Source organism: Tamandua tetradactyla, chromosome 6 (genome assembly GCF_023851605.1).
Source record: "Tamandua tetradactyla isolate mTamTet1 chromosome 6, mTamTet1.pri, whole genome shotgun sequence".
Taxonomy (NCBI): Eukaryota; Metazoa; Chordata; class Mammalia; order Pilosa; family Myrmecophagidae; genus Tamandua; species Tamandua tetradactyla.
The window spans coordinates 31,768,515-31,794,588 of NC_135332.1; the positions used below are offsets into that span (position 1 = coordinate 31,768,515).

Here is a 26,074-nt window from a genome sequence, read left to right on the forward strand (position 1 = left end):
CGTGGCCTCCATGTGGTGTGTGTGTGTGAAGACAGGAAGACGTCGCCATCCCACCATTCCCCTGCCCTGGCCAGGACCTTAATGTTCTGCTGCTCCCCTGCCCTAGGGAGATGTCACCAAGTCCGAGTCAGAGCCTGATTTCTTCTCACCAAGCCTGGATGGCCATGGGGACAGAAGGAAGCGCTTGGCCCGTGAGTACTTGTCCTAGGGTCGCAGCCCCTAGCCCTGGGCCGGCCCTGAGTGGACTCGGGCTCTCTCCCTCGCTCCCCTGCAGTGGTGTCCCTGGGAGAGCACTCCGAGCTGCAGAGGAGCCTGCTGCCGCCTCTCATCATCCACACGGCTGCCACGCCCATGTCGTTGCCCAAGAGCTCCAGCACTGGCCTAGGGGAGGCACCGGGACCCCCCTCCCGCCGCACCAGCAGCAGCGGTTCGGCTGAGCCCGGTGCTGCCCATGAGATGAAGTCACCGGTAAGGAGTGCACGTGGGTACCCAAGGACGGGAGAGAGATGTGGAGAGGGCAGATCCGATGGGACAGGCACTGGGCCGTGGGCTGCCTGTATGTACCTTGCCAACCCCCGGGACAGGCGGTCAGGGCTGGCAGCTCAGACAAGAGGACCCTAGAGGTGGAGGCAGGAGACCAGGGTTCTAATTCCAATTCTTCTGTTTCCTCACCAGTGACCTTGGGCATGACTCAACCTCTCTGAAGCCACAGCTGTAAAATGGGTGTGTGGGGAGAGGGTTAGTCTGTACCTCCCTGATACCTAATCACCGTGCTGGACCCATTCTAAGCCCTGCACATGGGTCTCCTAAACCATTTAACACTCACAGCAAGACTATGAAGTAGGTACCATTATTGTCCCCACTTTATAGATGGGGACCTGAGTCTCAGAGAGTAGAACTGATTTGCTCAAAACTCCACAGCCTGTAGGAGACAGAGTCAGCATCTTAATCCAGAAGACTGACCAGAGCCCAGACTCTCACCCATGTTTTATATTGCCGCTTGGCTGCCTGATGATGACATTTCTCTCCCACCAGCCAAATGAGCAATAGGTGCCATGGCTGTGTTTTGGGAAACGGAGACAGAGAAGTTCAGTCACTTGCCCAAGGTCAAACAGTAGATTGGGGTGATCTGAGCCTAGGCATCCGAGTCCAGGGCCCCCACTCCTGCCTCTGTACCTGATGTGGTGCCAGGGAAGCTCACAGGAGATGGAGAGTGGTGAGGGGTACAGGGCTGTGGTCCTGGCTAACTCCCCACTGCCCGCCCCCAGCCAAGCGCCCGCAGCTCCCCGCACAGCCCCTGGAGCGCAGCGAGCAGCTGGACCAGCAGGCGCTCCAGCCGGAACAGCCTCGGCCGGGCCTCCAGCCTGAAGCGGAGGAGCCCGAGTGGGGAGCGACGGTCCCTGCTGTCGGGTGAGGGCCGGGAGAGCCAGGATGAGGACAGCTCGGAAGAGGAGACGGCCAGTCCGGCGGGCAGCGACCGTCGCCATGGCAGCTCCATGGAGCGGGAGGCCAAGGGCTCCTTTGACCTGCCAGACATGCTGCAGGTGCCTGGGCTGCACCGCACAGCCAGCGGCCGCAGCTCCACCTCAGAACACCAGGATTGCAACGGCAAGTCGGCACCCGGGCACCTGACCCGGGCTGTGCGGCCTGATGAACCCCCACTGGATGGGGACGACGGCGAGGATGAGGGCAACCTGGTGAGACCTGGGGGCACAGTGAACCCTCACCCCTGACTTTGAGCAAAGGGAGCTGTGCCATGGCCAGAGGGCAGGGCTGGAGAACCCCTATCCCCCAGTTCTCTGGTATTCAGGTTATATAGGGAGTTACCACATCAAGCCCAAGGAAGGGGTGCACAGGCCTGGAAACTGAGCTCCAAACAGTTCCTTGTCTCCCTCCGCCCACCCTCTGAGCACCAGATCCTTGCCATGCCTGGGACTGAGGCTCTGCAGTCCTCGGTGGATATGGATGGTTTCGGGCAGATGTGTATGAATCTTTCATAGCCCTCCCCCTGTGACTCAGAAAGACCCATCACTCATCTCTCCAAACTGATGGGCCCCTCCCTGTCCCCCTTTCTCATCTCAACCTCATCTGGAGCCTTGACTTCACACCCTGTCCTTACCCCTTCACCCCTCCCCCCGTGCCCTTACTTTGGCCCTGAGGAAGGAGCAGGGGTGCTGGGACCTGAGGGTCAGCCTGTGAGAGGACGGGGCCAGTGTCCTCACCCAGCTGTCTTTGAATAGACAGCTGTGATGGGTGCACTGCTTGATAACTGATGTGGCTTCCAAGCCCAGTGGGGAGGGAATGAGGGAGGGTGGGCAGGGGCTGGACTGGAGAGTGAGATGGGGAAAGAGTAGAGAGCCATGGGGGTGGGGAGGGTGCTGGGGAGGAGATGAAGGAAGGGAGAGATGTTTGGGGTGGGGTGGGGGTGAGGAGAGGGGCTTCCAGGGGGAGGGGAGATGGTTCTAGGTGTAAAGGAGGAGAGAGAGGGGAGAGGGCAGAAAAGGAAGGTGGTGGAGTTGAGGTGGCGCCAGGGCCTGGGGGCCTGGAAGGCCTGGGCCCAGCTCCTGACCCCAGCGTGGGCTTCACAGAGCAAAGGGGAGCGAGCAAGAGCCTGGATCCGAGCCCGGCTCCCTGCCTGCTGCCGCGATCGAGACTCTTGGTCTGCCTACATCTTCCCTCCGCAGTCCAAGTAAGACCTGGGTTCTGACCTCGGCTCCTCACAGGAAACCCCCCGTGGAGGGTGGGGATGCTAGAGGGTGGACCCCGCGTGCACCCGCACACGCGTGCCTGAGGGTGCGGAGGGGCCTCTCGCTGCGCCCCGCCCCGCCCCCCCTCAGCCTCGGCCTCTGTCCGGCGACAGGTTCCGCCTCCTGTGCCACCGCATCATCACCCACAAGATGTTCGACCACGTGGTACTTGCCATCATCTTCCTCAACTGCATCACCATCGCCATGGAGCGCCCCAAAATCGACCCGCACAGCGCTGTGAGTCACGGCGGCTGGAGACGCACAGCGGCGCCCACCCCCTGCGGAAACGGAGCTGGGCTCCTGGGGGGCGGTTAGCGCTCAGATAGCAAACAAGGGAGGCAAGGAGGCCTGGGCACACGAGGCGGCGAGGGTGGGGGCCCGGCTTCCAGCTCTGGGCTCCCTGACTCCCGCCCTTGCGCCCGGCACCCCAAGGTGCCTCCCTGCCATCCTCTCCTGCCTCAGTTTCCCCTCTGGCCCATGCCACGGGGTTCCTGTCCGAAAAGAAATCTGCCTTCCTTCCTTCACCAACACTCTGCCATGTGGGGAGTGGGCCCTGCTCCTTACCTGGGGGAAGAACAAGCTCCATCGCATCCCAGGTCCTTGACCCTCAGCGAGTTCTTGTGAGCCCCAGGGGCTTGGAGGCACACACATGCTTCCTGCGTGAGTGCTGGGCCGGGCTGCGAGGGTGCGGACACAGGGATGGGGGGCACAAAGGGGGTTAGTCTGGGGTGAGCTGGGAGTACTTTCTTTTGCTTAGAGAAGGTGTAGGGTGACAGACAAATCCTGCCTAAAATACAAAATTCCCTTCCACCAGCCTACCGCTAACACCTTGCCTTAGTGTGGTTACAGTGGGTGAAAGAGCATGTGTATAAGTGTGCTATTAACAGTGTATAATCCAGGCTTTACATTAGGGTTCCCTCTCTGTGTTATATAGTCCTATAGTTTCCTTTTTTTTTTTTTTTTACATTTCATTCTAGTATCGTATAGATGACATAACATTTCCCCTTTGAACCACGTTAGAATATATAATTCAGAGCCAGTGAGCACACTCATGGTGCTCGTGCTGCCCCAGCTCCCCGGCAGTGGGTCTCGGGCTCACCCACCACCTGTGTGCTGCTGGGGGCGACTTCTTGCCAGCCCACCCCATGGGAATGCAGAGCAGGGAGAGGGAAGCTGCTCTCAGCCCCTCTCTGTCCTGCCAGGTCACAGGCAAGTAGGTTTTCAGGAGCCTTGGGGAGGGGGTGGAGGGTGTTGGTCCCTTCTGCTCAGTGATGAACCTGTCAGTCCTTTTCAGAAGGAGCAAGGAGGCCAGAGGCCTGAGTACCTGGACACACTGCCCAGGGACCTAGCATCTTTGAAAGGGGCCCAGCTGGTTCGGGGGAGCGGTCTCCCCCCAGCCTGGCATCATCCGCCCCTTCCCCTTGACTTCTAGGGCCTTAGAAGGGTGGGTGCGGGTCGGCTCCGTTTTCCCTCATGGCATTTTGTACCACTTGCTTGGCGGTTCAGGGAAGTCCCGCCTTGTCTGTCCTCTTGCCTCCTCCCCTGCTATTGTTTAGATTTCTGTTTTCCATTAGGGTCGCCTCTAGCCAGACCAGGGTGGGACTGGAGGGAGCCTGAAGAATGTGGGTACCGGCCGAGGACTAGCTGAGTGAAAAAGCACCAGCCTGGGACCCCCACCCCCACCCCAAGCCCTGTTCCCAGGCTGCAGGGCTGGAGCCCTGCCACAGAGCTCTGTCACTGTCCCCACTTCCTCTCCTCATCTTCCCACCCAGCTTCTCTGTCTCCAGTTCTGTCATCATGTGCACCTCTCTCTCGGCTTGCTCCCTGCTTCTTACCCTCACTGGTGTACTCTGCCTGCTGTCTCTCTCATTCTGCCTCTCTCGTGGTCACTAAGTGATGGAATTCATCCATGGCTATCAGGGGACTTGCTCACCTTCTCTCCCGCCTGCCCCAGCCTATACCTTCCATAAATATGGGGCCTGGGGCTGCCCAGGCCTGCACAGAGGCCCCCAGCTTGCCCTGCAGCTGCATTTCTGGGGTGCACAGCAGGAAAGCAAGTAAGCAGAGCAGGGAGGAGCATAGGATAGGACGGTGTGTGTGTGTGCGCGCGCGTCAGAGATCACGTTAAATCCTGTCCCAATTTAAAGAAAGGAATCAGGGACTAGCCTGGGGTTTGGGGCTCAGATGACAGCACAGAGGGCCCGGTGGGGAAAGGAGAGGGTGTCTGCTCAGGGCCGGGGTGAGACTGCCCACAGGGCCACAAGCAAGCCAAGGGGACCTGGCACCCCTGGCTGCCGTGCACATGCGTGCCTGCCCCAAAGAGAGAAGGGGGTAATGGGGGGAGAAGGAGGGAGAAGAGATCGCCAGGGTGGTTAGGGAGGGTGGGGGTTGTTTTTCTGAGTCAAATGTTGGAAGCAGCTTCTGTACGCAGAGCAGACCTGGCCCAGGGAGGGTGGGGTTTCCTGGTGGGCAGCACCCGCTCCTCTCTCTCGCAGGAACGCATCTTCCTGACCCTCTCCAATTACATCTTCACTGCGGTCTTTCTGGCTGAGATGACGGTGAAGGTGACGGCGCGTGGGTGTTGGGCAGGGACCCCCAGGTTCCGGGGAGCGTGCAGACAGTGGGCCTGTGGGAGGGTTGGCCGCGTGGGGGGGCGGGGCGGTGACGTGAGCCGCCTGCAGGTGGTGGCGTTGGGCTGGTGCTTCGGGGAGCAGGCCTACCTGCGCAGCAGCTGGAATGTGCTGGACGGGCTGCTGGTGCTCATCTCCGTCGTCGACATCCTGGTGTCCCTGGTCTCCGACAGCGGCACTAAGATCCTGGGCATGCTGAGAGTGCTGCGGCTGCTGCGGACCCTGCGCCCGCTCAGGTGACCCCCCTCTGCCAGCGAGGCAGCTCCCTCTGGGATGCCCCCGTGATGGAGCACAGGCCCCTGCTTCCTGTGCACCCTCCTCCCCACCGATAATTCGCTCCAACGATGTTCCTGCCCCCCCACTCCCACCTCAGACCACGCTCAGCTTCAACTATGGCCCCTTTAATTTCTCTCCAGGGGAAAAAACTCCCTCTCAGGGACACTCCCAACAGATCACTTCTCTGCTCCTCCCCAAGGTCACATACTCCCCTGGGTGCCATGGGACTGCACCCCCTGGTGCTGGGCGGGCACACTCTCAGGGTCCTCCTCGGGTGGTTCCATCAGGGGTGACCTGTCCCCCCCGTGAGGGCTCCTCTTGCTGGCTTCTCCCACTGTGACACTCCTCTTGGGCCACCCCACCAGGTAACACATATAACACATCTCCTACCAGGTGACCCACGCTCTCTCAGGAAATCCTCTCCAATGAGGCAGTCACACACATATCCCCCCCCCCGCCCAAGCACTTTCCTTGACTGGGGATGGCACTGATTTAGTGTGATGCTCCCCCCGCCCCGGCCCTGCCCCTCCCTCAGCACAGCTGCCCCCCTCCGCTAGTGCGGCCCTTCAGTGGACAGTCTTCCCCACCCCCAGCCCCTCCAGGTAATGCTTTTGACATCTGGGAGTGGAGGGGAAGAGGTGGGTGTGCGGGCACCTGTTCTGAGAGATTGCGGGTGGCGGCCCCCAGGGCAGCTCTGAGAAGAGGACTGCACTCTGCACAGTGGGCCCTGGAGGGGGCCCGGTGAGGAGGGGTTGGGCGTGAGGGCCAGAGAGGCGTGCGGGCAAGGGTCCAGTTGTCCAAGAGGGTGGCTGAGCGGCGACCCTCTCACCTCCCTCCCTCGCCTCCCTAGGGTCATCAGCCGGGCACAGGGGTTGAAGCTGGTGGTGGAGACGCTGATGTCCTCACTGAAGCCCATTGGCAACATCGTGGTCATCTGTTGTGCCTTCTTCATCATTTTTGGCATCCTGGGGGTGCAGGTTTGTGGGCCCCCACGAGGGCCTGGGGGGCAGCTGTCAGCAAGACTCTGAGGAAAGCCTTCTGGGCAGCCCCTGGGTTCTGAGGCTCAAGCTGCTACTGCTGCCTTCATCCCAGGGAGGAATAAACAGGGCCACTTCCCTCGAGGCCTCAGGCCTCAGGCCCCATAACCTCCTGGGCATTTTGCAGAAAACTATGAGAGGGCTCCAAAGTGGGCCAAGGCCTCAGAGAGGCTTCCGGCCCTAGGTAGCCGCAGGCTGCCGTTCCTGCCCCTCCTCGTACACTCCCCAGTCTACTCCAGGATCGCCTCCCTTCCTTCCCCACTTGAATGGGGTGGGCTAGAGGCCAGACCTGGGGATCCAGGGCCCAGACAGCTGGGCCAGGTTAGCAGCGCTGGCAGGCAGACGGGTGCAGACCCCAGACGAGGCAGGAAGTGGGGGCTGCGGGGGCGGGGGGTGGACTTGGCCTCCAGCCCAGGGAGGGAACTTGGTTTGGGTGGAGGAGGAGCTGGAGCTGCCTGCAGGATTCAGCAGGCGCCTCAAGGAGCTGGGGAGCCCCTCTTCTCCCTCCTCCTATGCCCTCCCTGCAGCTGTTTCTGATGCAGGGTAAACAACTGGCTGTTTGGGCATCCTGGGAGCTCCTGGGTGTCTGCTCCCCTCCCCCTCCACTCTTTTGGCTTCCTGGGGTGTCCAGTCCACCCTGGGGAGGGGACTGTTTCCTGGTTTCCTAGAAATTCTCTAGCCTTGGGGAACAGGCTGAGGTACATTTGCCAAAGCTGTGTGGTGCCTGTCTGCACGTCCTGCCCCGCCCCCACCTACCAGCATGCTCCCCCTCCCCTCACTTCTCAGCCTCCTTGGTGTAGTGGAGTGAGCTGTTGTTGAGCCTGGTCCTTGGGGCTCTTCTGTGGATTTAGGTCTCTCCTGAGGGGCTTGCTCAGACCCCTGGCCCTCCTTTCCCTCACACCCCTTCCCCCGCTATAGTCATAACCCTGTTGGGAGGCCTGGTCTGTAGTGGAGTGAGGATGAGCTTTCCAGGCAGACAGACCTGGGCTCCAGCCCTCTTTCTGCTGTCTACTGGTTATGCAGCCTTTGCAAGTTAATTAACTTCTCTGAGCCTTACTTTTTCCCATCTGTAAAATGGGGTTGGGAATACCTGCCTCCCCATAGTTGTTGTAGGCATTAAATACCTAGCTCGGTGGTTTACACACTTGAGCATGCATCGGAATCACCTGGATTACTTGTGAGACGAGACAGTAGGGCTCCAACTCCAGAATTTCTGATTCAGGAGGTCTGGGGCCAGTGGGAGAATTTGCATTTCTGAATTTCCCTGAAAATGCCATGCTGGTCCAGGGACCACACTTGGAGAAATACTAATGACTGTTACCTGCCTCCCACCCTTTACCAGTATCTGCCCCTCGCCTGATTGCTTTCCCTCCCCCTTCTGGGGCCTCTGGACAACAAGCCCAAAGGAAGTGGGGCGGGCTGCTGGAGGAGGGGCTCCGCCAGTGGTTCCCTGACTGGATGGACCCTGGGGCTGAGGCCCCTCCACCCTCACCCAAGCTGTGCTGGAGCCCTTAGGACAGGGCTGGCATCGGGGAGGAGGGCCTGGCTTCCTGTGGTCACGGCCCACTTCTCTCTGTCTCTGGGCATGGCGTGTGACCCTGCGTGCTGGTCCAGCTCTTCAAAGGGAAGTTCTTCGTGTGCCAGGGCGAGGACACCAGAAACATCACCAACAAGTCTGACTGCACCAAGGCCAGTTACCGGTGGGTCCGGCACAAGTACAACTTTGACAACCTCGGCCAGGTGAGCCCGGGGCTCTGAGGCACGGCTCTTAATAATGCGTGCCAATGTGCCTGGCAGAGGAGCTATGCCTCCTGGCATGTCCCTCCCATGAGCACCTGACAAGTGAGCCCACAGGGTCTTTTGCCCTCCTCAAAGATGAGGAAACGGGCTTTCCCTGGGTCACCAAGCTGGCCTGTAGCAAATGGCATGCCAGGGTTCTTTCCCCCACACCACGGGCTGCCTGGTGGAATAGAAAGCACTCGTGGGGTCAGGGGCAGGTAGCCCTGGATGTGAATTCCAGCAACTGACTTACCGAAGCTTCAGTTTCATTAACTGGCAAATATCATCATTATAGTAATTACCTGGAGGTCATTGTAAGGATGAGATGAGATGATGGATGCATTTGCTTAGCGTGGTGCAGCTATATGATAAAGGCAACTGCTTCTCCCTCCACATTCCCAGAAACAGAAACATAGAAAGTGGAGTAGCTTCTCTCTGTTCTGTTGGTTTCTTTCCTAGACCTAGCCTGGTTTGAGTTTCTGGATTTTCAGGGCTCTAGGGCTCCTTGCCCTGCCTGGCCGAGGCCACAGGGTCTGATGATCTCCCACGGCTCCCTCTGGCTTCCTACTGGCCAGGAGCCCTGGGATGGAGACCTCTCCCAGGGCCTGGAGTGACCCCAGCCTGAGCTCCGAATGGGGTCCCCCATGCTGCTGCCAGGAAGTGCTTTGGGGGCAGGTGGGGGTGGTTTGACCACATACCATGGGTTTCTGATGGTATCCCCATCCCCTTTCTCTCCTTAACCACTTCCTCCTCCTTCTTCCCCTCACCCCCAGGCCCTGATGTCTCTGTTTGTGCTGGCCTCCAAGGACGGCTGGGTGGACATCATGTATGATGGGCTGGATGCTGTGGGTGTGGACCAGCAGGTACAGGGTTCGGGCGGGCAGGATCTGGCTTTGGGCTCAGGTTACTTGGCCTGAACTTATTCCAAGTATAACAGGTGCGGGCTTGGACAAAAAGAGAGCGAGGTAGGTTAGCAAAATGTTACCGAAGAGGCATCAAGTTTTAGAGTGGAGGTTATAACTGATGGCCATATCTGGGCATGTTTTACTAAACTGCAGTATGTTTAACATTTTTTAGATTACTGTAGAACATTAAAAAAAACTGAATTTCTACCTGAAAGCCCAGATTTGGTCTTGTTCAGGAAAAGCCCGAAGATCTGGGAACAGTAGGCTTGCATTCCTGCAGGGCAGAAGTCAGCTGGAATGAAGAAGCAGCTGCCCTTTTTGGATGGAACATGCACTCTCTGCTTTGCCACAGTCCCTGCCCTTCCCTACTGTCCAATAGCAAACCCTCATTCTATTTGCTTCACCCACCAGGTTCCTGTAGCCCTTTGAGTTTGCAGGCCCTGTCTTTGGGCACCTCGGGCTGACTCCGCCTGTCCCTTCTGTTCCCTGCCAGCCCATCATGAATCACAATCCCTGGATGCTGCTCTACTTCATCTCATTCCTGCTCATCGTGGCCTTCTTTGTCCTGAACATGTTTGTGGGCGTGGTGGTGGAGAACTTCCACAAGTGTCGGCAGCACCAGGAGGAGGAGGAGGCCCGGCGGCGGGAGGAAAAGCGTCTGCGGAGACTGGAGAAAAAGAGAAGGAGTAAGGAGAAGCAGATGGCTGGTCGGTAGTCTTTCCACATCTCTCTGGGTCACGCTTGACCTTGGCCTTGTGACTGCAGGGGGCCGGAGGCGGGGCGGGGGCAGGGAGATGGTGCTCCCTCCCCCTCCCCTCATCTCCTTCCCCCCAAGAGCATGTCTGCCTTTAGAGCCCGCATGAAGCAGACCAGTTCAGCCCCAAGGGAGTGGCGGAGCTTTCCCCACCCTGGGGGGACCCCTGGGTCTCAGCATCACGTTCTTCTGGTGATGCAGGTAGGAATTGATGCACAGCCTCTTCCAGCCCAACTTTTCTCGAAGGAGCCTCATGGGATGGGAATCGGATGTTACATTACCCCATGACAGTGACCGGCTACCCAGGGTTTGGCCCAGGTGCCAGCCTTGCCCATCCCAGGGTTGGCAATCATGTCTTCCCCTGTGCCTTGCTGCTGAGCAAGGTCTCAGTCGGAACCTGCAAAAGGATGACAGCGTGAGAGAGAACCCCAGATCCACCCGCCCTCTCTGTCTCCACCCAAACAACCTGGCTTCCTATCTTTTTTTTTTTGCCAAGCTGTAAAATACAAATCCCTCCCTCCCCCAAAGTCCAGCTCAGGGTAGGTCTGAGGGTACAGGAGTTATGAGCGCCTGCGCCTCTGGGGCCTGGCATTATACCTTTCAGCCCCCTCACCTGTGATCTCTAGTACCTCTTGGCATTGGGTGGGTGAGGCTCATTCCATTTCCTCTTTATGCTTCCCTGTCATGGGTGAACTGGGGCTAAGTGAAAAGTCGCAGGGTCCAGGAAGGATGCAGAGAGAAGCGGCAGACACAGAGGCCCCTTTGTTCTCTCTGTCTGCCCCTGTCTCCCTGTCTGTTTGGTCCTAGCTAATCTCCAGGAATCTCCGTCACTGCCCACGCCTCTCAGCGTCTTTCTGTGGGTCTCCCCAGGCTTCTGCTGGGTCTGTGGGTTTCCCTCCCTCTCCCCACCCTTTCACAAACTGTCTTCTTCATATAAGCCGCGTGCAGTGCTTTGCGTTGTCCCTGTGGTTTGTGGAAACGTGAGTACCACCAAATGAGTCAGGGGATGGGGATCCCTTCCCGTCCCCCTGCCCTCCGCGGCTCCATCTCCTGCTCCATTTGAGAGGTACCTGGAGCTAGGGGAGAGCATGTGGGAGTCAGAAGCGAGGTGAGGCTGGGGCGGGGGCCCAGGACCAGTGCTTCCTGTGCGAGACATGGGCTGCTCGAGGAGGAGGTGGAGAAGCCTCTGGGGCAGCGATGGGCATTGCAGTTCTCCGTGTCCCATGTCCTTGACACCCCTGACCCCAAAACCTCCTGGTCAGCTCTGGGGCGGGGGGCCGGCCTCGGCCCTCCCATTTAATGCCTGGAGTTGCGCAGGCGCAGTGTCCTCAGCAGCCATACTCCCGCCCCTGCTTCGTCCACCACACCACTCCTTGCAGGCTGCTGGCTTGGCAGGGCTTCCGCAGATGGAACTCTTTTGGCAGAAGGCCCTTGTGGCTCCTGCCTGACCAGCTGGCTCCCCTTCTGGGGTCTGAAGCCGTGTCAAGTGCTTCTGAGGCCGTGGTGCGGGTAGGAGTGGACATCTGTTCTGGTGACAGACGGCCCGCCCCTCCTGGTGCCACCGACTGCTTTCCCCCGGGACCCTTTTGAGCTGATGAATGGCTTGTCTGCCTCAGGTGCCCTGTGCCCCAAGTTTGGAGCTGGACACTCTGAACCAGCCACCCAGGTTCAGCGCACCCCATTCAGAGGCAGAGTGAGGGGGCACGAGCTGCTGAGGGGGCCCTGCCCAGCCCACCTGGTCCGGCCAGTGACCAATGTCGTGTTTCGTTCTTTTAGATCTAATGCTGGACGATGTAATTGCTTCCGGCAGCTCAGCCAGCGCTGTGCCAGGTACTGCGTCTGTGGTTGTGGGTCCCAGGGCATGGCCGGGGGGCGGTCAGGCCCTGTCTCCTCCCCTGACCTGCTCATGTGTGCGGGACGTGCTCTTTGCTCCTCTCCATGGCTCATTGATTCTGTCCTCTTGGGGTGAAGGGGCGAGGGTCCCCAGGGCCCCCACGAGGGCAGGAGCAGAATTGCTGGGCCCCGCGCCCTCCCGTAGGCCTGGGCTAAGTTGGGCAGGAGGAGGTGAGGGCTGGGCAAGCCCCCCATCTCCAACACCTCCAGGAGGACCCACCTTCTCTGCAAAGACTCCCAAGGCCTGCCTCCTAGCCCCCTGGCTGCCCTTTTCCTGTTCCTGCTCCTGCTCCACCACCACCACCACCCCCCCTGTGCCGCACCATTTGATTATTAGAGCTGCAAATCTCTCCTCTTGTCTGAAGGGGAGACTTTGATCCAAGGGAGCAGGATGAGAGGAGCAGAGAGGGGAAGGATTTGTTTTAAAAATGTAACAATGAATAATTGAACAGACTCAGTAATAGTCAAGTAATCGTGGTGTCCACGTCATTGCTACAAACGGCAGAACTGGGGTATCAGAGACTTGAGTTAGCCACGAGCTTTTAAAAAAAACCCAAGATTTGGGAGTGAGCTGGATCCTTGTGTCCGAGAGTTGTGTCTCTGGGAAGGTCCTCCGGGTCCTGCCTGCCCTGCCCTGGGCCCTTGTTCCAGGTCCCCTGCTGTGCACCCCCATCCAGGTCCCCTGCTGCGCCCCCCATCCAGGTCCTAGGTGCTGTGCCCCCCATCCAGGTCCCCTGCTGCGCCCCCCATCCAGGTCCCCTGCTGCGCCCCCCATCCAGGTCCTAGGTGCTGCGTCCCCCAACCAGGTCCCCTGCTGCGCCCCCCATCCAGGTCCTAGGTGCTGCGTCCCCCATCCAGGTCCTAGGTGCTGCGCCCCCCATCCAGGTCCTAGGTGCTGCGTCCCCCATCCAGGTCCTAGGTGCTGCGTCCCCCATCCAGGTCCCCTGCTGCGCCCCCCATCCAGGTCCTAGGTGCTGCGCCCCCCATCCAGGTCCCCTGCTGCGCCCCCCATCCAGGTCCTAGGTGCTGCGTCCCCCATCCAGGTCCTAGGTGCTGCGTCCCCCATCCAGGTCCTAGGTGCTGCGTCCCCCATCCAGGTCCCCTGCTGCGCCCCCCATCCAGGTCCTAGGTGCTGCGTCCCCCATCCAGGTCCTAGGTGCTGCGCCCCCCATCCAGGTCCTAGGTGCTGCGCCCCCCATCCAGGTCCCCTGCTGCGCCCCCCATCCAGGTCCTAGGTGCTGCGCCCCCCATCCAGGTCCCCTGCTGCGCCCCCCATCCAGGTCCCCTGCTGCGCCCCCCTTCCAGGTCCTAGGTGCTGCGCCCCCCATCCAGGTCCCCTGCTGCGCCCCCCATCCAGGTCCTAGGTGCTGCGCCCCCCATCCAGGTCCTAGGTGCTGCGTCCCCCATCCAGGTCCTAGGTGCTGCGCCCCCCATCCAGGTCCCCTGCTGCGCCCCCCATCCAGGTCCCCTGCTGCGCCCCCCATCCAGGTCCCCTGCTGCGCCCCCCATCCAGGTCCTAGGTGCTGCGTCCCCCATCCAGGTCCTAGGTGGAGATTCAGAGGATCTACGTCTGGGCTGTGGAGCCGGGCCACCCCCCTGATGTCTCCACCCCGTGGTTCCCAACCTGTCCTTCCCCAGGGGCCTCTTGTCATCTCTGCGGGCAGGCCCTGTTTTTGAAAGACAGTCTCTGAAGTTAAGAGCCCTTCAGTAAGGACTTTGTTTCACTGTTTTTACTAATTAAAGGCACATCTCGTTATTGATCAGAGCTTCTGAGCTGCCAAGGGGTTCCCACGCTGAGCCCTGGCAGAGACCATTTTGCCGTTAAATTAGCCGGTGGGGGTCTTAAGCGTTTAGAAACCGTGGTGGGGACTTTGGACCTCAGGCGGGGAACCACGGGGCTGCGCCTTTCTCTGCTCTTCCCTCCTGGGCTGCCAGCCAGTAGGTCATGCCTGGGGCCCTTGGTGGATCAGTGACACCTGTATGTACGCCCTATGCTGAGCTAGGCGGTTGGCACTGAGAGACTGCCTGGGGGCCTGGAAGTCTCTGGCTGGTCTGTGTCCAGATTTGGGGGTTCCCACGTGTTTGAGTCAGGCTGTATTGCAAATTTCTGGTGTGTTAGGGCATGAGGGAGAGGGAAAAGTGACCTTCAGCTTTTCCCTTTATGGGTCTACCTGGTGTGTAGACTGAGCAGCACTCACCCCAAAACACTACATGTAGCACAGGACTGTCCATGGAGGCTTCTCTGCCAAGGGATTTATCCTATGAATCAACACAAGCAGACTCTTGCAGACCCCAGGAGCTCCTCCTGGTACCCATGCAAAGCTAAAGACTCTTGCTCCTACCAACTGCACCCCCACTCCGGGGCATTCCACTGCTGCTCCTGTTGGCACATCGAGAGCATAAGCCTTACCTTCTCAGGGTGGTAACAGAGACTTAGAGACCCCCAGACAGGGCTGCCCTGGTCTTCCCATGTCCTCCCTCCCAGGACCTGGAGTTCTGCATGATCTGTACCTGAGCTTCTCAAATGTGAGTGTACATGAGAACCACCTGGAGCAGTCTCCAGGGCCCCATCCCCCAAATTATCCTAGCATGGTCTGGGGTGGGACCCCAGCACCTACATTTCCAAGCAGCTTCCAGGTGATGGTGAGGCCGGTGCTCTGGTCTCCCCAAGAGTACGATGGGCACCAAGTCAAGCCCCCTAACCTGGGGCTGCTGGGGATCACACAGGTGCACAGCCCCTCCCTGCCAGGACCACTCCTACCCTGGTGCTCCTCCTTCCTTAGACTCCTGACCCACGGAGAGGCAAAGGGGCAGAGTCTTTGGTTGTCAGGGTTCAGCATGGGCCTGACCAGACACCGGGTCCAGCATGGTGCGGGGTGGAGTGAGGGGCCAGGGCTGCTGGGTGACCAGGCCAGCCTAAGCGATGCTTGATCCCAGCATCAGCACCACCCACCTTGACCACCGCAGCATCTACGTCCAGAGTGGCCACTCACCCTCCATCTCCCCATCAGGCTGGGGCCCAGTGGTTAGGCCTGGCCGTGGGGGGCCTGCATCCCTGGGAGTGGCCCCTCCCTTCCTCCTACCTTGCTGCACTCTCCTTTGCAAACCCTCTACCCTCTCTGCCTCAGGCTCACAAATGACCCCTATTAACTCGCTGAACTTCCTCTCACCTGCAGCCTCGCTCAGCCCTCCTGCCCCCTTCTCTGCCCCTGCACCTGACTGAAGTCGGAGCAGTCCCCGGGGTGCCCTTTCCCTCTGTTTGACTCTGGTATTTTCTCTACCTATGGCAGCTCACACTGGTAGGAAGCAGGGAGATGGGGGCGGAGCTGCCAGCATGCCAGTGACCGCGGGTCAGGGCCCCTCCTGGGCTGTGACCAGAGCTCCTGGAGCAGCCGCCCACCCCAGCCTTCTCCCAGGGGTCTCTGTTTCCCCTCCGAACCCAGGTGCTTGCTTACAGAACTGAGGTCCAGGAGGCAGCGGCATCCAGGGACCTACTAAGGGCATCCTCTGGGCCAAAGCCCCAGGCAAGGCCTTGTGTCAAAACCCACCAGCAGCTGGGTATGGGGGTCATGGCTTGGGCACTGCCTGGCAGTGTGCTGGATGAGTCACTTTTTGCTGGGCCCAGTCTTCCTCTGTAAAATGAAGAGGTTAGCCTAGGAGATGCTGGTGAGATGGGCCTTGATGGTCTGTGGGCCTGTGCTCTGATATGGGGGGTTTCTGGCAGCCTCAGTACCTGCTGGTCAAGGGTGGGACTGGGGGTGGAGGGGCATTTGGGCAGACCTCAGCGTTTTGGGGACCAGTTGCTCTGAGCAGGCACCTGGCCTCAGACATCCTGCTCCCACCTTCCCTCTGGGCGGCTTGAAGGAGGGTCCCTGGCTGAAACCCAGCACCCAACCCTCGGACTCCTACAGCGAAGGGTGGAAAGGCAGAGGTGGTAGGTCTCCACTGGGGAGAGGGGAGAACCCCCCCACTTCCCACCTCTCCTCTGCATTGTCTCAGCTAATAATGGGGCTAATAAGGAGCTGCTTTTCCTAACCTAATTGTATTCAAACATTTCAGTTAATTCTCCATTCATATTTTAGCATAATGGGATCGGGTGCTCTCGGCATTTATGGAGATTAATGCAGAGAAAGAGTTCCGGCTGCTAAAGCAACGCTGGGCGGCTAGCGCCCTCTGGTCCTTGTGGGTACTGAAGGAAGGAAGGAAGAGGCCCTCCTGCCTGGTCCACCCTCCACGATCGCAGTGTGGATGACCCGTGGCCTGTGTTGTCCCCTGTCTGAACTCCCCACCCCCACACTCCTGGGGGCCAGGAGAGCTGCCTGAGCCAAGCCCACAGTGGCTGGCCCATCACAGAAAGCAAAAAGATGGCCGGACACCATTTGGGGCTTTCTGCCTCTTGGTTATCCACACCTCAGGGCGATGCTGGACAGTGACCAGGCGGGCCTGGACGTGGCACCGGGCACAGCTGGCCACGCAGCTCCTGGGCGTTCTTCTTCCTTCAGCCTTTGGTGGGGGCCCACCTCAGGCCACACCCTGCCTCAGTTTACCTCTCTTTTAAGTAGTCCTTTGCATGGGAAAGGGCAGTTACATATCCAAGCTGGCACAGGCCTCAGCGGCTGCAGCCCTTGCTGACCGCCTTCCGCCCTGGGCCTGCTGACGTTGGGGAAGGGCTGTCTGGGACCTGAGGCCACCCCAAGTCTTCTCAGGGGACCGAAAGCCTCTTCCTTCCTAGTGGCTTCCTGGGAGACCAGTCTGTTACCCCCCTCCGGAGAGCATGTGCCCCCCTGACTTGGCATGGCCCTTCCTCAGCACCTGGAGGAGAGGCCTCTGCAAACTCCTGGCCCCCAGATTTATTCTGCCTTCCTAGCAGGCCAACCTTCTGGCACCACGATTTTTATAACTAAGTGGCCTGCTAATTACAAGAGAAATATTATGCCTCTGACAGATCTCAGACAGTGCTTCCAGCCCAGCCTGCAATCTAATGCTGCCCAACACCCGGAGCAGGCTAGGGCATTGCCTCATTAGAATCCGGGTGAGTCCACCAGGTGGGGCCCTCCTAGCCTGGGATGGGGGCAGAGCCAAGCCCTCCCCTCTGCCCTCCTCCATGCCAGGGTGCAGGAGGCCCAGGCCCTGCCCCTGAAGGCCGTGGGTGGGTCAGTGCCGCCAGCCAAGAAGATGTCCAATTTCCAATCTCTGGTTTTATCTCCAAATGCCAGCTCTGTTCTGTAATTTCTGTTCCCCTTGAGAGGCTGAAACTTGGTGAAAGAGCCAGAGCCCTCTCCTTGCGGTGGATGGAGCTTCCTCTGAGCCCGATAAGACTGGTTGTTTCTCATCTTATTGATCTGGCCTCTCTGTAGAGCACTGAGTCGAGGGCCTGATGAGAGGCCGGTGGATTTTGGAGGCTGCCTAGGGGAGGGACTCACCTGGTGTCTAATGGATGGGAGCTGTGCATGTCCCGCCCCCTCCCGTGCCCGACACTTGCAGCCGGTAGAACAGATGCTTGGAGGGGGAGATGCTGAGAAAGGTGTCCTGCCTCCCCCCACCAAGGGCAGTGGAGGGGGAGGCGCGGATGCTGAGGACACTGGAATGTTTCAGCTCTGGCGAAAGAGGCTGGTGGCTGTGAGGGACTGCGGGTGGAGGGGGTACAGGCAAAGCCCTGATGGATGATGTACTTTCCTACCCCCCCACCCCCACCAGAAGCCCAGTGCAAACCCTACTACTCGGACTACTCCCGCTTCCGGCTGCTTGTTCACCACTTGTGCACCAGCCACTACCTGGACCTTTTCATCACGGGCGTCATTGGGCTGAACGTGGTCACCATGGCCATGGAGCACTACCAGCAGCCCCAGGTGGGAACCTCTCCCTATACCTGGGTTCCTCTTGTCTCACCTTTGCTTTGCAGATAAGGATGCTGAGGCTCAGAGAGGTTCTTGGACTTGACCAAGGTCGCACAGCTAGGAAGTGGAGGACCTGGTTTATTCACTCGGCAAATATTTATTGAGTGCCTGCTATGTGCTGGGCTCTGGGCCTTTGAGGGTGAAGAAGAAAGACCAGTGTCTGCCCTTCCAGATTTTAGTTTCTAGTGAATATTCCAACGCCAGAACTCACCTGCAGTCTTGCTGCTTCTCCAGTCAGCATCCTATGACTGTCCTCCAGGCCTCAGCTTCTCCATTGGTAAAATGAAGAGATTGATTTAAACACATGACTCCTTCCAGTTCTAGCATGTTCTCCTGTGGTCTCTTCACTAGCCCTCAAGGGGAAAGATCCTTTAGCACGAAGTCTGACTCATTCATGTGAATGAAGATCCTGCTCTGTGCTAGGGTGGTAGCCAGTGGTCAGGGAAGAAGGTCCCCTGGGACTCAACCTGTGCCCCAAGTCTGGGGGTGGGGGGGATGCAGGAGGGGTGGGGTAGACATCAGCTTCAGGAGACCTGCATTTTGCCCCGACTTCCCCCAGGTCTTGGACGAGGCTCTGAAGATCTGCAACTACATTTTCACCGTCATCTTTGTCTTGGAGTCTGTTTTCAAACTTGTGGCCTTTGGCTTCCGTCGGTTCTTCCAGGATAGGTAAAGGAGAGGAGCGGGTCCTGGGGGGTAGAGGGAAGAGGCGGGTCTCCAGAGGAAACACCAGGGGAATCTAGTACCTGAAGAGGTTTCTTAACTCCCGGGGGTCCAGCCCCCACCTTAGGACACACGTCACGCTGGTGGAGTGCTGGGAGGGTACAATCTAGAGCCTGGGAGATGGGAGGGAATGGAGGGAACTTGGCAAGACAACGCCTGGGGGACACTGGCAGCTGGAAACCAGTGGGGCCTAGCCTGGGGCTTAAGAGCACAAACCTGGAGCCAGGCTACATGGACTTGAATCCTGGCTCTACCACCGAGTAGCTGGCGGCCTCAGGTAAATTGCTTAATCTCTCAGTGCCTCAGTTTCCTTATCTGTAAAATGGGAGATGATGATCATATCCACATCACTGATTTGTGAGGACTATGCGTGCCTATTGGTAAAAGCCTTAAAACGGTACATGGCACATAATCAACGCCATAGAAGTGCTAAATAAAACAAATAAATGAAGACAAATTCTGGCAAGTTCCAGTCCTAGTCCCGCCTCTGCTGCCAGCGCTGACCACATGGCCATCGAAGAAGTCAGGCCTCTCCTTGGCGGGATGGGGAGCCCCGATTGCCTGACATCCCCCCCCCAAGTCCTGCCAGCCCAGGCACTGCCACAGCTGCTGACCTCCCTGGCAGAGCCCCCTGCCCCTGCTCAGGGGGCCGTGTGCTGGGCTTTCCAGGTGGAACCAGCTGGACCTGGCCATTGTGCTGCTGTCCATCATGGGCATCACGCTGGAAGAGATCGAGGTCAATGCCTCGCTGCCCATCAACCCCACCATCATCCGCATCATGCGAGTGCTGCGCATCGCCCGAGGTCGGTGGCTGGCCAGGGGCTCCCCCGGGTCTTTCTCCCAGCCTCTGCCAAGAGGAAGGTCGGGGGTGGGTGTCAGGGGGTGCGGGGTGCCGCAGCAGCCTGGCTGGACCAGAGCGGACCACCCCAGCTGCCCCGGCCCGGCCCTATCTCCGGCTCATGCCTCTGCCCCACGCCTCTGCCCCGTTCCGCAGTGCTGAAGCTCCTGAAGATGGCTGTGGGCATGCGGGCGCTGCTGGACACAGTGATGCAGGCCCTGCCCCAGGTAGCTGCGAGGTGGGGGGAAGGGGGAGGGCTCCGGCTTGGGAAGGGGGGTGCTCTCCAAAGGGACAGGGGGCTCAGAGCAGCTCTCAGGTTGACTGGGAGATCCAGCGGCACCTTTTCCATTTCTTTTCCTCTTTTTCAGGTGGGGAACTTGGGACTTCTCTTCATGTTGTTGTTTTTCATCTTTGCAGCTCTAGGCGTGGAGCTCTTTGGAGACCTGGGTGAGTTAGGGTGGGGGCGGGCGGAGGAGCCGGGGCCAGAGGCCCAGGGGCCCCTGGGCTCACTTGGGCTCCTCTCCCCCTTGCCTCCTCCCCTTAGAGTGCAACGAGACACACCCCTGCGAGGGCCTGGGCCGGCACGCGACCTTTCGGAACTTCGGCATGGCCTTCCTGACCCTCTTCCGAGTGTCCACCGGTGACAACTGGAACGGCATCATGAAGGTAGAGCCCACCGCAGGCGGCTGCCCAGGGCCGGCTCGGGCCCCAGGGAGGCCACAGGGTTCTGTCTTCTCTCCCGGCTCCCGAACTCTCTGGAGGTCCCCTTCTCCCCAGGCCACGTTCCAACTCACCCTCCCCCAGGCGCTGTGGCCCCCTCCCTCAATGCTCTGTGATGCCGGTGACCCGATTTTCCGTGTCAGCTCCCTTTGCTGCCCCCCCTGGCCTCACCCCTCTCACCCGCCCCCCAGGACACCCTCCGGGACTGCGACCAGGAGTCCACCTGCTACAACACTGTCATCTCCCCCATCTACTTCGTGTCCTTCGTGCTGACAGCCCAGTTCGTGCTGGTCAACGTGGTGATCGCCGTGCTGATGAAACACCTGGAGGAGAGCAACAAGGAGGCTAAGGAGGAGGCCGAGCTGGAGGCCGAGCTGGAGCTGGAGATGAAGACGCTCAGTCCCCAGCCCCGCTCTCCGCTGGGCAGTCCCTTCCTCTGGCCCGGGGCCGAGGGCCCCGACAGCCCCAAGCCTGTGGCCCCGCACGCCGCCGCCCACACCCGCGCAGCCTCCCGGCTCTCCCTCGAGCACCCCACGGTGAGTGCGCACTGCGGGCGGGGCCCAGGAGCTGAGGGGCAGCACAGCAGACCCCAGGGCTCCTCCTGGATCCTCTGCCCCTCCTTACCTGGATGCTGCTGGGCGAGCAGCCCCTGCCCACCCCCAGACATGGCTGCCCACATTCCCTCCCCCTAGGGCCACCCCCCAGCAAACTGGCCAGCAGGTGTTCCGGCTCATCTGTCCCCTGTTTCTCCTGCCTGGTCTGGCCGCCCCTTCCTAACTTTTAGGATCAAGGCTAAGATTTCTGTTTCCTTCCTGTTTCTTTCTTACCCTTGCCCTATTGCCAACCTCTGTCTTTCCCACCCCTCCACCTGCCTAACTCCCTTCCATCTCCCCCTCCTTTTCACTTGTCTTCTCATGTCTTCTCCTTTCTCTCTGGGCTCTTCCCGTCTTCTGTCTCCCATCTCTCCCTTCTCTCTTTCCCCCTTTTTCTGTTTCTTTGTTGCTGCATGTGTATGTGTTTGCGTGTATGTGTGTCAACCTCTTCTTTCTCTCTTTCTCGTCAATCCCCTGCCATAACACTCGTCATCACTGCTCCTCTAACCCCTTCGCCCTGACTCTCCGGCTCCCTGCATGGGCTGGTCCTCCCCAGGACAGACAGCTGTTTGACACCATATCCTTGCTGATCCAGGGCTCTCTGGACGGGGAGCTGAAGCTGATGGACGAGCTGGCAGGCCTGGGGGGCCAGCCCTCTGCCTTCCCTCCCGCCCCTAGCCCGGGCGGCTCCAACCCACAGGTTACTGTGCCCCCATGCTGTGCTCCTCCCCTGACCGTGCCGGGCTGTGCCATGCTGTGCCGTGCTGCTGGGGAGCCTGGGAGTGTGGCCCTGCCCACTGGGGACCTGGAGAAGGAGCAGCCGCAGGGTCTCAGTTGAGCTTTGGGCTTGGCAGGGGGCAGCCACAGCATCCAGGAATTCCTCCCGGTTGGGATCAATCCCTGGAACACATACTTGGAGGGTAGGGGTGCTGAGATGGGAGAAATTTGGGTGGAGGAGAGGGTTGAGGGAGCGGCACACAAGGAAGAATCTGGAAAAGAAAGGGAGGAGGGGGCAGAAGACAGGTTGACAGTGAGAACTTGGGGGTGGAGTGGGTGAGGTCCCAGATCTAGGGGGAAGGGCCCCTGGGGATAGTGTGGGAGGCAGGGACCCACGGGCCACAGTCCATCTCTTCTTGTGTCCACCTCCACTCCTAGTCGTGGGTTTGGTGGATTTTTACGCTGTGGAGCTCACTGGGTGTGACGAATGCTGTCCGTCAGCCAGAGGTCTCAGGGACTCTGACCTTGTCCTCTGGGGACTTCGGTGTGAAGTGGGACTTGCCTTCCCCCCCATGCCCAGTCTCTCCTCATAGTGCCGCCTGCTTTTTCTTCCCACCTAAGCCTGGGTCTTTTTTCTGGGGTCCTCCTGCCTTCGTCTTCTCCCCTTGTGACTCGCTGGCTGCCCTTGATCCCTCCACCTGTCAGAGCTCCCAGGTCAGGAGCTGCAGGCACTGTGCTAGTCCCCTTGGGGAGCAGGGCTGCTCCTGGCAGGTCTGGAGTGGGGGCGAGGACACAGTGGCCGGCTGGAGATAGAGAAGCCGAGGCTTCCTGTTGGGTAGAAGGCAGAGAGGCCGGCTCCGAGTGCCTGGGGGCCCTTAGCCCAATCCAGAGAGAGGGACAGTGTTCTGTGCATGGAAAGGGACCTGCCCTTGGGGCTCCTGCCCTCGGGGTAGGATTTAGTCTCAGAGAGGACATGAAGACCAGAGCTGGTGGCCATGACCCCAGATAGACCAGTGAAAAAGCAGGTCTCATCCCCAGGCCTCTCCTTCCTGAAGTAGGCTCACAGGAAACGGTGAGAGGGAAGAGGCTGTGGTGGGAAGGTGAGGGCAGGGCAGCCAGCTCATCCGTGAGGGTCCTGTAAGCACTGAAGACCACTCCCCGCCCTGTCCCCACTGACCCCAGACAAGCCAGCCGGATGGCGTGGTGGCCCGCTGAGTTTGCCCAGTTCAGGCCAGTGGGGAGAGCATCTGCTGGGGCTGAGCTGGAGCGGGCAGGCGGGCTACAGGCAGGCGGGCTACAGGCAGGCGGAGGAGGGCCCGGGAGGGGAGAAGCCAGATTCTGGGGCCAGGCCAAGTCCTGCCATGCTTTTGGAAGCTGAGAGAATAGGCAGAAAACAGCCGTCAGATTGGCCGTATTGTCCCCGCCGCCCCCCACACTGCTTTGTCTGTGCTGGGGGGAGAGACTGGCGCTTTGCTGGCCTTTTTTCTTCTTCTTTTTTTTTTTTGGGTATCATCTTTCTGAGCGTAGAAAGCCCTTCCTCCTCCCCGCTCCTTCCCTGGGTGGTGGTGGTGTGGAAACAGGCCTCGAAGGTTCCTGGGGCATCTTTAGAATGTGGTTTCTGTGTCTCCCGCTTTGTCAGCATTTGCTCTGGCTCTTTGCTGCCTGCTGCAGCCTCTGATGAGAGCAAGAGTTTGAAGTGGGGCGAGGGGGGCGCTGTACATTCGTTTGGGAAGTGGGTGGGGAGCGAGAAGGGATGCCTTTTTCACCTGTGCTTTGTGAAAATGGGATAAGGGGATGCTGAGAGCGTGTGTGTGTCTGTGTGTGCATGCAGGTGTGTGCTGTCCTGGTTTCTTATGCCTGACCATCTTTCTCCCTGTCTAGATCCCTCTAGCTGAGATGGAGGCTCTGTCTCTGACGTCAGAGATTGTGTCTGAACCATCCTGCCCTCTAGCTCTGCCGGATGCCTCTTTGCCAGATGACACTCACACACTCTTACTTAGTGCCCTGGAGAGCAATGTACATACAACAGGCCCCCACTGCCCTCCCCACCCCTCCCCACCCCACTCCACTCCACCCAACCCCGGGGGCTGGGCTGGCTGCAGGGCTCCAGATGCCAGCCTCCCCGGCCTGGGGCCGCCTCCTCTCACTCAGCCCCCAGGCCCCCCAGAGGCACCACCTGGCAGGCACTCTTTCTGGTCCCCCACTATGGAAAGAGAAGTTAGATAAGAGTAGATGGGGGCCTTGCCTGGAAGGGTATAGGGACACAGTTGTGAAAGAGTTAATCCAGGTGCCAACAGAGGTGGCATCAAGCAGCTGATCCAAAGGGCCTGCAGGCCTGCAGAGTCAGTCCCTGTGTCTGGAGCCCTGGGCACACCAGCCCTCCCCTCTCCCTGCTCCCCTCCTTCCCCCCTCCCTGCCACATGAGACATTCACCACCACAGAGCCACCTCTCTGCAGCTGCTGCCACGCCCTTCTCCACCACGGGCTGTTCTTGTCTCCTTTGTCACTGTCCCTGTGTGTCCTTGCCTCCCTACCACACGTGGGGAGATGGGCCTTCTTTGTGCTTTGACAACTTCTTCACCCTCTCCTGGCTCCCAGCCCCGCCTGCCTGTGAGCAGCCCCCTCCTCCCGGCCTTGCCTCTCTCTCAGAATGTAAGAAGGGCAGGGGACCTCCCTGTGGGCAGGGCTCCGCCAGTGCAGAGCCTTTACCACAGCCTGGGGTCCCCAGGGCTCTTGAGGCGGCTGGTGGCCGTGGAGCCTGGGGTTGGAAGGGACAGCAGAGAATCCCCGCTGACCTCCAACTTAGCCACTCGCAGGCCTGCTGAGGCTGTTGACTTGGCTGGGCCTCTGCAAACTAGGAATGGAAGGTTCCAGGGATGAGAGGGAAGAGGGTCACAAGGGGGACACAGTGATTTTTTGGGCACAAGCTGCACAGTCAAAGGCTGATTACCACCTTTCCTTGAAACAGATGCCAAAGCCCACTCCCACCCCCAGTCTGCCCACTAAGGGAGGAGCTGCATTCACAGGACCCAGGACTTGCCCCCACCTTATGCTGGAGTCACTGAGTTATCGGGGATGGGGAAAGTGGGGAGGAGATGGGGTGGGTGAGCTGACCATAACATCCCCCTGGGCTTTGTCAGTCCATCCCCCCAGCCCACGTTTCCCCAGCGAAGGCCTTGTGCTGGGCACTGGGGCTGCCATACAGAATGGGATGGTAAGACCAGCCTCTGCCCTGTGGGCTTCCCTGGGCTGCAGGGAGGGGCCCCTCCGCCACCCCTACAGATCCAGCTCTCTGTAACCTTGGCTGGGGACTGTGGGCGGCTGTTCCGGCTTTCCGTCCCTCACTGTGCTGTCGGGGGCCCCGATCCGTGACCACTGAACACCTAGCTCTCTCCAGAGCCTCCCAATGGGGCCTCTAGAACAAGCCCTCTAACTGCCTGCAGAGTTGGAGGCAGCTCTCCTTTTAGGTTCCTCCCCACCCCGCCCCATCCCTGCAGGAGGCTCCCAGGTGCTGCCTTCTGGATGGTGCTCTCTTCGCATCCCGCCTCCCTCCCTGCGGAGGGCCCATCTGTGTGTCTGCCCCTTTCCTGACCAGACCACGCTCATGCCCATCACCACCTGGGCCCGGGAGGGGATGGGAGGGGAGGCCTGGGGGCGGGAGGTTCTGGTTTCCGTTGCCCAACTATGCCTCAGTGACCAAACCTGGATGTCCCATCCCCCTCCCTCCCCTGTTCCTTTTGCAGATGGACCCCCACCCTGAGGAGGTGCTGGTCACCCTGGGCCCAGACCTGCTGACTGTCCGGAAGTCTGGGGTCAGCCGGACGCACTCTCTGCCCAATGACAGCTACATGTGCCCGGATGGGAGCACTGCCGAGGGGTCCCCGGGACACAGGGGCTGGGGGCTCCCCAAAGCTCAGTCAGGTACCAGGGCTCAGGGCAGGCTGGCTCAGCCCACACAGGGAGACCCCAACTTTGCCTGGGCCCATTCCTGACCTGCAGGGGGACTAAGGCAATGAAAGAGGTCTTGCCTACATCTGGGGAGCCTCCAGCCTGAGGGGAGTAGCTTTCACTCCAGGGTGCCGGTTATATAGTGAGACTGGAGGCCCTGACAGGGGAGGGAGAGTGTGAGGGAGGGTCCAGCTGGGAACCAGGATCAGATGATCCTCCAGCTCTTCTCTCTCCTTACTACCACTCCCTCCCCCCAGGCTCTGTCTTGTCCGTTCACTCTCAGCCAGCAGACACCAGCTACATTCTGCAGCTTCCCAAAGATGCACCCCATCTGCTCCAGCCCCACAATGCCCCAACTCGGGCCACCATCCCCAAACTACCCCCACCCGGCCGCTCTCCTCTGGCTCAGAGGCCGCTCAGGCGCCAGGTGAGCAGGGGGTGGAGAGGTGGGCAGGAATCTGGGGGCTGGACTCTGCTGGCAATTTTAGGTATTGGTGATGACCATTTTTGTTCCCCAGCAAACATTTCTTGTGTGCCAATGATGTGCCAGGCTCAAGCCTAGGTACCAGGGACCTGGCAGTGAGAAAAGCAGAAGCTTTGGGGCTTATGCCCATCCC

The 26,074-nt window shown here is 59.7% G+C and overlaps 1 protein-coding gene across 5 annotated transcripts in view; it reads left to right on the forward strand.

Moving 5' to 3' along the window:
• The window catches only part of CACNA1G (calcium voltage-gated channel subunit alpha1 G), a 63,031-nt gene that overhangs the window by 34,931 nt on the left and 2,026 nt on the right, over positions 1 to 26,074 (forward strand). For 2 of the 5 annotated variants that reach the window (XM_077164768.1, XM_077164764.1), the window contains 21 exons: positions 107 to 191; positions 275 to 468; positions 1,269 to 1,697; positions 2,589 to 2,689; positions 2,861 to 2,984; positions 5,243 to 5,311; positions 5,429 to 5,613; positions 6,504 to 6,630; positions 8,305 to 8,430; positions 9,243 to 9,332; positions 9,868 to 10,060; positions 11,905 to 11,958; positions 17,719 to 17,870; positions 18,478 to 18,587; positions 19,311 to 19,444; positions 19,636 to 19,706; positions 19,848 to 19,926; positions 20,024 to 20,145; positions 20,391 to 20,735; positions 25,253 to 25,430; positions 25,715 to 25,884. In XM_077164768.1, the coding sequence (XP_077020883.1) occupies positions 107 to 191; positions 275 to 468; positions 1,269 to 1,697; positions 2,589 to 2,689; positions 2,861 to 2,984; positions 5,243 to 5,311; positions 5,429 to 5,613; positions 6,504 to 6,630; positions 8,305 to 8,430; positions 9,243 to 9,332; positions 9,868 to 10,060; positions 11,905 to 11,958; positions 17,719 to 17,870; positions 18,478 to 18,587; positions 19,311 to 19,444; positions 19,636 to 19,706; positions 19,848 to 19,926; positions 20,024 to 20,145; positions 20,391 to 20,735; positions 25,253 to 25,430; positions 25,715 to 25,884 (3,138 nt within the window). Of the gene's footprint in view, positions 1 to 106; positions 192 to 274; positions 469 to 1,268; positions 1,698 to 2,588; positions 2,690 to 2,860; positions 2,985 to 5,242; positions 5,312 to 5,428; positions 5,614 to 6,503; positions 6,631 to 8,304; positions 8,431 to 9,242; positions 9,333 to 9,867; positions 10,061 to 11,904; positions 11,959 to 17,718; positions 17,871 to 18,477; positions 18,588 to 19,310; positions 19,445 to 19,635; positions 19,707 to 19,847; positions 19,927 to 20,023; positions 20,146 to 20,390; positions 20,736 to 21,348; positions 21,493 to 23,390; positions 23,526 to 25,252; positions 25,431 to 25,714; positions 25,885 to 26,074 lie in introns of all 5 variants that reach the window. The other 3 variants (XM_077164769.1, XM_077164766.1, XM_077164767.1) reach the window with 2 other exon arrangements.